Genomic DNA, 12,088 nt, shown 5'->3' with positions numbered 1-12,088 from the left:
AAAGAAAGAAAGAAAGAAAGAAAGAAAGAAAGAAAGAAAGAAAGAAAGAAAGAAGAAAGAGAAACAAACAAACAAAGAAACTGGCAAATGAGTCATCCAGAGGGAGCAGAGGTATGGCTCTAACCTGGCATTTCCTAGGCACGATGAACTGTGTGGCATATAAGATGGTAAGTGCCTATGATGGAGGCCTGGGGTGATGGAGACATTAAGGAGAGACAAGCTCGAGTGCTCAAGTGTCTACAATAGATACCACCTTTCTGGGTCAAACTATTCCTTTTGCCTTTCTTCGAAGAAAGTCAGCACAAACAAAAATCAGTGGGGGTGGAGGTGGGGGTTGGCTGGAGAGATACTTCCTGGTCAAGAGCACTTGTTGCAGGGGGCAGGGTTAGATTCCCACCATCCTCATGGATCACAACCGTCTGTAACTCCAGTTCCAAGGAATCTGATGCCCTCTCCTGACCTGCGGAAACCAGGTACACTCACGGCACACAAAGATGCATGCAAAACTCTCATACACGTAAGAGAAAAAGAAAAGGAAACAATAACAAAACATACCAAATATCTTTAGACATGAAGCATACACAACTAGAGACTGTGCTAGAGATGAAACTGACGTAGACATTTTACGAAAGTATTGATAACACTAAAACTAATGTAAAATACTCACACTGACTTTGGCATATATATGCCTGTAGTATAATTCTTTGTACAAAATTAGGAACACAGCATCTGAAAGACATAACAAAAGTGTACTTCTTTAATCTAAAAACTAACCAGTGTCTCCTGCAGCTGCAGCCTTTCAGATGAAGAGACAAAGGTGCTTTAGAGGCTAAACTTCTAAATTCCTACTCTTGTGACCCAAGGAGCTATGTGCCCAGCACTTGGTGGTTCAAGTCTTTAAGCCAAGCGCTTGAGAGGCTGAGGCAGGGAGATCTCTGAGTTTGAGGTCAGCCTGTTCTACACAGTAAGTTCCAGGCCAGCCTGGGCTACACACCTTGAGGTATCTGCTACCCAACACACACAATATACTGTAGTCATACCTACCATTGCCAACTTGGGGCGCAATGGCTTCTGCCTCGGGCCACGGTGTATTCTTGAAGAATCTTTCCGTTAGCTTGGTCCAGCTGAAAGCCAAACGTAAACAATTCACAACTTCAAGACAAGAAGGACCCAAGACTCAACCCTCAAATTTTTGTATGTGTCAGGACTCAAAGATATAGGAGATAAAACAGAAATAGAATCCAGGTCTCCATTTACAGCTTTCCTCAACCCAGCTCTCCCCTTCAGCCCTCAGCCATGTACAGAAAGTTCACACCTGTTCGCCGATCCAATGATGTCTGGTTATTTGCACACCCCATCCTCGCAGAACTTGCTTGAAATATTTTACCCCTAGCCGGCCTGTCTTTTATCTAGTACTCACTGCTATCAGAGAATCCCTTCACTACCACTCTGGAGCTTGGTTCGTGCTGGTGTGCACTAAGAGATTATATTATTGGAAAACTAGGCTCTGACGTCGGAACACCCGAATTCAGAACTTGGCAGATACACAGTACTAGCTTTGCAACTCATTTCTATCCGCTTCCTCCATTGCAAAAAGAAAAATCACAGAACTTAGAACATGGGATTGCTGTTAAGGACAAAGTGGTAAACACACAAAAAGCACTCCAACACTGCTTGATCTACACTGGTAACATATGCTAATTGTTATCACCACCATTATTAGTAATGACATCATTTTAGATTGTGTTTGGGGGATTCAAAGTCCGGCCAATCAGCATGTCTGTAGGTCAGTGGTTCGAAGCCTGTGGGTCGCCACCCGTGACAAACCTCTATCTCCAAAAAATACTTACAATTCATAACAGCAGCAAAATGACAATTATGAAATAGCAACAAAAAACATTTCATCACAACATGAGACACTGTATTAAAGGGTTGAAGCATTAAGAAGGCTGAGAACAAATGCTCTAGCCTGAAAGAGTCACAAAGACATAGTGAGAACAGACCCAAAAACAAAAACCCATGGGCCCTCTTCTCTCTCACACACAGTTTACTGCTCATGACTCACTTTGTAGGAGCTGTGTCACAAGGCCATTCCCACTCAGAAAGACAGTATCACGGTCCATACCTGTTCTCATAAATGTCCTGGATCTCATATACTTTCTGGTCAATGACATCACTAGAGACACGACTGGCTTGGAGCTCATACACTTTCTGGTCAATCAAATCCGAGACGGTTTTGTGGAAGTACTGGATGAAGTTTTTGATCACTTCGGGAATCACCTGATAGGTCTGCTGCTCATACTGTCGTTCATAGGCAAGGTCCTGCTTTGGATCTCCTAGAGGACGGACACAACAAAAACTCTGCAGAGTGCTTATAGGCTTATGATGAAACAGAAGGGCAAGGCTACCCTACAGGGCTGGGAATACAGTTCAGTCTCAGAATGCTTGCCCATAATGAGCAAGGGCCTAAGTTCAATAGCATCCTCAATCCCACCCGACTGCTCTTGTTCCTTCAGAACAATTACCATTAAAGCTATTTCTTAGCTGGGCATGGTGACACACACCTTTAATCACAGTACTCAAATAAAACAAATAAATGGATCTCTGAGGCCAGCATGGTATACACAGTATACATAGCCAGAGCTACATATGAAAGCCTGTCTTCAAAAAACAAACAACAAAAAAAGAAAAATAAGAAAGAAAACTCACTGTCTCATGGTAGCTATTTTTTTTTTCACCTTTAAGGAGACATATAAAATATGTGCCCTGAGCAATGCATGCCACTTGGTACTTAACTCATCTCAAAGTCAATGTTATACTTGGGTAAACTTCAAAAGCCTCCTCAAAATATTTTATTCGGACTTGGTTTGAATCATGTAAATTTTTCACGGCAAGATTTTCTTCCTTGGGACTGGAGTGTATGCTTGGCATGCTCTAGACCAGGAGTTCAATCTCCAGGACCACAAACAAACCCACAAAGATGTTTCACCTTCACATGACAGTTTAAACAAGGAGGGTTGTGGGTGTGGTTCGGAGCCTGCCTAGAAGTGAGGCTGTGGGTTCCATCCCCAGCTTGACAAATGCAATTACCCACAAGTAAGGGAAACCTAGCCAGGTCAGAGATCTTCCTCTTCTGACTCTGGGAGGCAGACCACAGAAAAGTCCTGGTTTATTAGGCTCTTGCACAACCCTACCAGTCAGACCTACTGGCCGCCTCCACACCTGGGCCATCAAGAAGCAGTTTTTAACAGGTCCTAGCCGGAGTCGGTGCTGAGACGTTCAAAAAGGTGCCAATCTCTAGAGGCACTAAGCCAGCAGGGCAAAATCAACGCCTCACCTGTGTGCATATCATAGTCGCTGGGGTAGGCGTAGGGATCATAAGCAGCCTGCAAGGAAACCAAGGCGGGAAGACATGTCAAGCAGGGACTCCAAAATGCTCGTCCTCGGGCGTACGTGTCAAGCAGGATCTTAAAACGCCACGCAGACAATCCCTACCTCGAAGGGATTGACACGTGTGCGAAAAAAGGGAGCATGGACAAGGGAGACCCACGGTTACGGTTGCAACAAGATAAGGAAAGGACAGTATGCGCGCATCTGCAGCAGACGCGGCCAGAGCTAAGAGTTCGGGTCCAAACATCTCTGAGCCCGCCTCGGGCTGAGACCACAAGCGAGGACATAAGCTGGGTAGGCCGGCAGAGGAGGGACCGGAAAGGAGTCCCGCGCCGGGATGGTCACGGCCCGCATGTTCCGGCCCGATCCGGACACCGCCTCCCCCTCGGGGACAGATCCCACCGAGCGGGGTCCCCGACGCCGACCCCGCCACGCGCTCACCGCCTCGTTACCTCAGACTCGTAGTCATCAGCAGGGTAAGACATGGCTACGGCGCACCAGAACCCCGCGGGAGAGAGCGGAAGAAGTACTCCGCGCCTGCTTGGCCGGGCCGGAAGTCCCGCCCAGCCCAAACCTAGCAGGAAGCCTTTCCGGGGTCGCCGGGAACTGTTGTAGTTTTGATTGGAAGGACGGAGCTCGCAAGCTTTCGAAGTCCCTTCCTCCTCCAAAAGAGGCTTTTCAAAGGATGTGGTTCTGGAGCGCTGGTGTAAGCTCACAAATAAGGGGCTGGCAGTAGTTCTCTATGAAGGGGAAGCCTAGAGGCCAGACATCTCAAGGATGGCGGAGGCAGAAGGAGCGCATCAATTTCGAGGATACCTTGAGCTTAGTTATTTCCAGGCAAGTCCTGAAAAACAAAACAACAACAAAAAGAGAAAAAGGAAAGAAGGGGGTATCAGAAGAAAATGGCACACGAAAGATGTCTTGACTTGTCGGCTTTGAGTGGCGAGTTAAGATGCAGCGGGCCTGACCTTAGATTTAAGTGTAAGAGGTTTGCCTGCCTTGTTCCATCAAAAATTCAATCTGGGAACAGGCGAGACAACCCAGCCTGTGAAGGCCCTTGCCTCCAGGCCTAAGGACCTGAGTTTGATGCCTGGGGCTCACATGGCGGACAGCAAGAACCGACTCCGACTCCGAAAGCTGTCCTCTGACCTCCATGTAGACCCGAAGATACACACACACTAAATGAATGTCAAGAAAAAAGAGGAAGGAGCTAAAAGTTCATACTTGGTCCCATAGAGTGAGAAGGTGCCCCAGTTTATAGACTTTGTGATCAGAGCAGGCAAAGCTGGGGTCAACTGTGGGATGTCCGGGTTGCTTATCATAGACTCCCGCAAGAGAGCTTAGAAACCCCCAAGGTCCTGGAAGTAGGAATGGAGTGATAAAGCAACCCAGCAGAAACTGCTATCTGGTATGTAGAGTTCTTTGAGTTCCATAGTTAGCTGGGAAATCACATCTAAGGAACTCTGCCTTCCAGTCCCTGCCCAGCTGATTTGCCAATCTTACCACCTGGACACCAGCATCCATGCCTCCCAGTAACAACACTCCTTGCTTGTCACAGCCAGGTACACAGCTCTGGGCTTTGACACTCATGGTCACCTCTGACTAGACTTTGGTACAAAATACCCCAGGTTCACTGCCAGGCTTTGTTGCTGGACAGGTGTCTCATAGTGATGGCTTCTACTCAAAGCATCCTATTTAGACTTGCCATTCTCCCTGACTCCTTAAGCCCTGGAGTCCTTAAGCCTTAAGATCTGGTTCCTTGTTTTGTTTGTTTGGTTTTCTTTTTTCTAATTTATTTATTATGTATACAGTGTTCTGTCTGCATGTAGACCTGCATGCCAGAAGAGGGCACCAGATCTCATTATAGGTGGTTGTGAGCCACCATGTGGTTGCTGGGAATTGAACTCAGGACCTCTGGAAGAGCAGCCAGTGCTCTTAACTAACTCTGAACCATCTCTCCAGCCTGTTTGTTTGTTCATTTTTTAAACAAAGTTTAAAAATTTAGGGTTTAATATTTTACTTTTAGAATAATTATCCCTCCCCTTTCTGTGAGAGAGAGAGAGAGAGTGTGTGTGTGTGTGTGTGTGTGTTTATGTTATGCACAGAGGGAATAAGTCCTCTGGACATTCAGCTGATTTTTGAACTCACGTCTGTTGATGCTGAGGGTAAAATTTAGGTCCTCTGCAAGAGTATCAAGCATTCCTTACTGCTCTCCAGCCAACCCCAAGATTTCTTTCTTATTTATTTATTTACTTACTTATATCTTTTTCCCCCCAAGACAAGGTCTCTCTGTATAACCCTGGCTGTCTTGAAACTCACTCTGTAGATGAGGCAGGCTTCAAATTCATAGAGCTCCTCCTGCCTCTGTTCCCCAATCACTGAGATCAAAAGCGTGCACTACCACACCCATCTCCCCAAGATATTTTAACCTAGGCTTAGGCTTAAGCACTGGCACTTAGGGCCTGGAATGGTGGTGCACACCTTTGATCCCTGTACTTAGGAGGCAGAGGCAGGTGAGTCTGAAGCCAGCCTGGTCTACAGAGTGAGTTCCAGGACAGCCAGGGTTACACTTACCTAGCATGTGGGGGATGCTAAGTTTGTTGGGGTGATCTTTTGATGTATTGTCTAAAGACTGTCTTCCTATTATTCACTTGCTGATTTCTGAACCGGCAGAATTCTGATTACAGGCCTGACTTGATATTGTTACTCTTTGGCTGCATCATATTTTGTAAACATTGCCTCCAACACCTTCTGATTGTTTTAATAAAGAGCTGGACAGTGGTCAAGGCAAAGGCAGGAAAGGGAGGCAGGACTCGTGGCAGAGATAGGAAAGAATCAGAGATTCTGGCAGAGATAGGGAAAGAAAGAGTGGCCAGCCAGACACAGTGGAAGAAGCAATGCCAGGACTAAGAAAAGAGCCACATGGCAGAACGAAGATAAATACCAATGGGTTAATTTAAGAGAAGAGCTAGTTGGGAACAAGCTGAAGCTATATGGCCAAGCATTATTATTTGGGAGTCTGAGCTGCAAAGAAAGTCCTGTTTTATAAGTAAGTTCAAACCCCAGTGCTGAACAGCAAAAAAAAAAAAAAAAAAAAAAAGAAAGAAAGAAAGATAGAAGAAAAAAGGTGGGGGGGGAGTATAAAATTGTTTCAGATCCAGAAACAACCAGCATATTCAATCAGAAAAAACAAAAGCATGCGTTTCAGAACATCAGCATGTATACTTGCTTCCTGGATTTTGAGAACTTTTTGTTTGACTTTGGGAAGGTTCTTATTCTGTAGCCCTTGCTGGCCTGGTAGTTTGCTATGTAGCCCAGCCTGGCCTTAAACTGATAACTCTCCTGCCTCAGCTTCTCTAATACTAGGATTACAGGAATGGACCACCACAGCCAGCTTAAAGCTTCGTCTTGTTATGTCTTGTTATTTGAGATAAGGTTTCACTGTGTAACGCAAGCTGGCCCCCAGCATTCAGTTGCCCGAGCTTCACACATTCCTGGCATTTTAGTTGTCTACACTGAGGCCTGGCTTATTTTTTATTCTTCAGGCAAGCTTCAGTATCACAAACTTGGATCCCCTGCTTATAACTACTGGGTATATGTGTATTAGGTACCACTTCTTTTTTGTTTTGTTTTGTTTTTTTAAGACAGGGTTTCTCAGTATAGTCCTAGCTGTCCTGGACTTGCTTTGTAGACTAGGCTGGCCTTGAACTCATAGAGATCCCTCTGCTTCTGCCTGTACATGTGAGCTTTACCTTGAGGATAGGTTCTGTAGCTTAAGAGCATAGGGTCTGGTCTGATCTCCGACCAAGAGAGCATAGAGGACATAAAGTACTATAGAGGCTATAAAGTACATGTGAAAATGCCTCTAAGGGTGGATTCTATTAACTAAGAAACAAAGCTAAAGCCAAAGGTCTAGGGAGGGAGAGTGGGGGAGGGGATTCCAGTGAGGCCTGGCCTTACAAATAGCAAAGGTCACCAGGTTATTAACGATATTTGTTCCCAGTCTTCTGGGTGGAAAAGACAGGTATACACCCCCTTGAAGAGACAAGCCTGTGTACTTAACATCCTCAGTTTCCCTAGTGCATGTCTTCGAACACCATGCCCTCTACAGTCACTTATCTCAAAACCTCCAGAGCCATCCTTCCCTCCCCTCCCCCTCTCATACTCTATATTCAATGCATTTGCAAATCTTGCTGGTTCTACTTCCAGAAGCATTCCTGTAAGGGGCTTGCCACCTTGCTTCCATTATTCTTGTCTAGGCCCCCATCATCTCATCTGTATTGGAATAGCTCCCTCTGCTCTTTGCTTCCATCTAAGCCCATATTTGTACAATTGCATTTGAGGCGAGACTGGGCCCACTGCTTGACAGCACATTAACCCAGCTTAGAAATGCAATTTGGGTGAGCAGATGAAAGCCTTTTCTGTGCAATCTTTCATCACAGGGTGTTTGCTTTTGCAAGGCCCCTTTGTAAAGCCGGACTTCAAAGGCAAAGGAACAGAGCAGCCCCAAGCTCCCGAGGTAGAGGATCTAGCAACTCAGATGCTTCCTTTTTCTCTTGATCTTTTGCCTCGGGTTTGAGATAGGAAATTCTCTGCCTTGGGTCATTAGTCATAGCCAAGCCTGTGCAGGCTTTTCAGATGTGTTTGAAGCTCTCTTTTCCACCACCCTGAGGTTTGTTTGTGGTGCAGTTCACCTCCTGTCCCTTTTGTTTCACCGCCCCAATCACCATCTCAGGAGCCTGCACTTGCACTTTACCAATCAGAGCTAGGAACATCACTGTGGATCCCCTGGAAAAAGTTTCATCATGCAAAACCTAAACTGGAGCATACAGTATAACTTAAAAGGCCAGTGAAGGTGTAGGCTTCTCTTTATTGCATCTTAAATTGTGTCTCTTCCTTTCACCATAGACTTAAAAAACCAGATTATTGTTGCCCACAAATAATCTACGATTTCTCAGAATATTTTTTGTTTTATTATACTTTGCTTAACATTTTTAGATTTATCCATCTTATTTTATGTGTATGAGAAGTTTGCTTGAGTGTATGTGTACCGCATTTGTGCAGTGCCCTTGGAGGTCAGAAGGGGGCACCAGATCTCTGTAGCTGGTAGAGTAACAGGTATTCTTAACTTTTCACTTATTTATTTATTTATTTATTTATTTATTTATTTATTTATTTATTTATTTGTTTTGGAGGCAGGGTTTCTCTGTATAGCCTTGGCTATCCTGGACTAGATTTGTAGACCAGGCTGGCATCAAACTCATGGATATCCACCTGCCTCTGCCTCTGGAGTGCTGGGATTAAAGGCATGAGCCACCACGATCAGCTCTCCACTCAGCTTTTGCCATCAAGTCCCCTCCTGGACTTCTGGCCCAGAATTCAGAATAATGAGGGAACAAAGGAGTGGGCAAGCTGCATGGAGTCAATTTAAGTCATGACAGGCAATACCTTTACAGCCTGTGTGCCTTAGTTTAGATAATCAGCAACTTCCCTCTTTACATTCTTTCCTGGTTAACAAACATAAAACACCTGAAGAAGCAGGATAGGCGTTGCTTCCAGGGTCTTGGGAACAAGAACTCAGTTTTGACCCTGCCAGCAAGATGGAGTCTGAGATGGCCAGACTCAGGCAACTGTCTCTTAACCCCCTAGTGTAAGCATTACAGCTCAGATGGAAAAGTTATCCTGGCAGTCCGGAGCTAAGCAATACAACAAAGCCACACCACACAACAAACCTCACACAAGGAATTTATTGGGAGGGAAAATCCCAGGAGGGTGGCTGCCTTTGCTTGAGGGACAAGCAGCAACAGAACCCAGGTTTATCAAGGATCTCTTCGGGGTGGGGTGGAGCTTTACATAGTGGCCTGGGAGTGGAGAGGTTAGGTGGGAAAGGTCAAGGATTGGTGAGATTTCCTTTTCTGTGTGGTATGGCCATTCTTCTGCCTTGTGGGACTGGTAACGGCCATTACAGCCACTAGAAAACAGCCTTTAGGGCCAGTAGGGACATCTTGGGGCAGGGCCTAGCTGCTAGAGCTCCTCGGGGGAAGCCTGGCCAATTAGATGCCTAGAGAGTTTACAAAGTTTATACAGCATGCAGAGTTTATGAAGTATACAAAGGGAGTATCTGCCTACAGCAGGGATGCCTCGCTCTCTCCCTCTTTCTCATCGTGAATAGGCAACATCTAGCTCTTTCCCGTGGTATCTCTCAGCCTTTCCTCCTAGCCAGTTCCATTCCGTTCTACCACATACTGACATGAACACTCTCCACCTGGGCCCTCACAGCCACCACACTCATGTAGATTCCAGAGAGGGCAGCAGCACCCCTCCACAGAAGGCAAAGAAAAGGCTAACACCAGGTAACACCTCAAACTACATCACTCCAGAAGCTTAGACCTCAGCATGAAAACCCAAACGTGACAAGGAAAGACAGCATGCCTCCACCAGAACCCAGCCACCCAAATGCACTAGGCCCTGAAAACTGCACTATAAATCGGTGGCGCATGCTTTTGATCCCAGCCTGTGGGAGGCAGAAGCAAGCGAGTCTCTCTGAGTTCAAGGCCAGCCTGGTCTACAGAACAAGTTCTAAGACAACCGGGACTACACAAAGAAACCCTGTGGGGAAAAACAAAGAGAATCAAAGGTGATGGTCGATTCCAAGGAAACAGTGTCCTCCAAACTCAACAGGACTGATACATAGATGAACTCACAGGAACTGTGGGCCAGGATGGGGTCCCAGTGATGAGAGAAAGAAGTGGGTAGGGGCTCTCACCCTTAACGCTATCTGCAAAGAACAATTAATTTTCTTTGATGAAATCTCAGCGGTATATTAACCATACTTCAGAGCGAGCCCATACAAAATTAGGTCAACAATATTTTTGTACTTTTTTGTCCTGTGTTGTGTTGTTTGGGTATTTTTGTATTACTGGCTCTTTGCTTATGTATATTGGTTTCAATTTTTTGTGTTTTTGTGGTATGTTTGTTGTTGTTTGATTGGTTGGTTTGTGTGTGTGTGTTTGGTTTGTTTGTGGTTTTTTTGGTGTGTGTGTGTGTTTGTTTTTTTAAATGTTTATTTATTTAAGTATTTTATGTATATAAGTGCTGTCTTCATGTACACCTGCACACCAGAAGAGAGCATCAGATCTCATTATAGATGGTTGTGAGCCACTATGTGGTTGCTGGGAATTGAACTCAGGACCTCTGGAAGAGCAGCCAGTGCTCTTAACCTCTGAGCCATCTCTCCAGCCCCATGTGTGTTTCTTTTTTTAAGGAGAGAAAGAAAAGGCATGAAGGTGAGTGTGTAAGGAGGTGCAGAGGGTCTGAGAGGAGTTGGGGGAAGGGCAGAGCATGATCAGAATCTATTGTACAAATTTTTTTCAATTAATAATATATTTTTTAAGCCAGGCAGTAGTGGTGCCAACCTTTAATCCCAGCACTTAAGAGGCAGAGGCAGGTAGATCTCTGATTTTGAGGCCAGTTTGTTGTACAGAGTGAGTTCCAGGATAGCCAGAGTTACACAGAGAAACCCTGTCTTGAAAAATGAAAACAGGGCTGAAGAGATGGCTCAGTGGTTGAGAGCACTAATTGCTCTTCCAGACAACGCTGGTTCAATTCCCAGCACCCAAATGGCAGCTCACACCTGTTTATAACTCCAGTTCCAGGGGATCTGGCATCTTCACACACATACATGCAGGCAAAAGACCACCATGCATAAAATTAAATACATCTTTTAAAAAAACAAAATACGTTATTTGAAAGTGGCCAAGTGTTATTTTCAAATTTTTACTATTACTTGTGTGTGTGAGAGAGGCATTAAGGAAGGGAAGAAGAGGGAGAGAGGAAGACAGACTAACTGTCATGCCATGGAATGAGTGTGGAGGCTAGGCTCCTTTCGGGAGCAGGTTCTCTCCTTCCGCCACAAGATCTGGAATCAAACTCAAGTTGTCAGGCTAATACAACAAGAGTTCTTTGTCACCTGCAAAGCCAGTGGCTCTCATCCTTCCTAATGCTGCAACTCTTAATAGAGTCCCTCATGGTGTGGTGACCTGTTATTTTAAAACAAAATCCCAAATGTTCAATTTTACCAATAAAGACTCAGGAGCCAGACGTGGGGTGAAAGCCTGCCAGCTCAGAGAGGTAGAGAAAGCACCCAGCTGACCTTCCTCCTCAGCCAAAGTCCCAGAAGGAAAAAGCTCCTTCTCGGGGGCTGGAGAGATGGCTCAGAGGTTAAGAACACTTTCTGTTCTTCCAAAAGTCTTGAGTTCAATTTCCAGCAATCACGTGGTGGCTCAGAACCATCTATAGTAAGATCTGGTGTGCAGGCAGAATGTTGTATAAATAATAAATAAATCTTTAAAAAAAAAAAAAAAGCTCTTCCTCCACACTGTCTTAAAAACCCTTCAAACTGAATGTCCTTCCTTTCTACTTCCTGTGTCTCTATCCGTTCTCCAGACTTCCTCTCACTCTCTAAGTTATTTTCTTATGTTCACTTCATGTCAACTGGTTGCTTGCTTCACCTCTTGACCTATTGACTTTATTTAATGCTGTTTACAGAAAGCTCTTGGGTTAACAGTGTGTGCTAGGGCTGAGCCACACCACATCTAAAAACCAGGTTTTTTTAGTCCACAATCTTGGGTTCACAGTGTGGTCAAATATCCCACAACAGTGATTCCCCCAACCATTAAATTTTTCTCATTGCTACTTC

At 45.1% G+C, this 12,088-nt stretch overlaps 1 protein-coding gene across 2 annotated transcripts in view; it reads right to left on the bottom strand.

Annotated features, from left to right (window-relative positions):
* Window positions 1–3,939, bottom strand: part of Eif3l (eukaryotic translation initiation factor 3 subunit L) — a 20,599-nt gene extending 16,660 nt beyond the window's left edge. The window contains exons 1-5 of one of the 2 annotated variants that reach the window (XM_055603128.1): window positions 3,843–3,939; window positions 3,338–3,386; window positions 2,126–2,336; window positions 1,045–1,124; window positions 668–729 (exon numbers count right to left, since the gene is read on the bottom strand). In XM_055603128.1, coding sequence (XP_055459103.1) covers window positions 668–729; window positions 1,045–1,124; window positions 2,126–2,336; window positions 3,338–3,386; window positions 3,843–3,875 — 435 coding nt within the window. In that variant the 5' untranslated portion in view covers window positions 3,876–3,939. Of the gene's footprint in view, window positions 1–667; window positions 730–1,044; window positions 1,125–2,125; window positions 2,337–3,337; window positions 3,387–3,842 lie in introns of those variants that run through there. The other variant, XM_055603129.1, reaches the window with a different exon arrangement.
* Between the last annotated feature and the right edge of the window lie 8,149 nt (window positions 3,940–12,088).

Source organism: Psammomys obesus, unplaced genomic scaffold (genome assembly GCF_907164565.1).
Source record: "Psammomys obesus unplaced genomic scaffold, mPsaObe1.curated_primary_1811, whole genome shotgun sequence".
In the NCBI taxonomy this organism is placed as follows: Eukaryota; Metazoa; Chordata; class Mammalia; order Rodentia; family Muridae; genus Psammomys; species Psammomys obesus.
The sequence above is the reverse complement of the archived record's forward strand: the minus strand, read 5'-3'. Positions and strand labels throughout refer to the sequence as shown.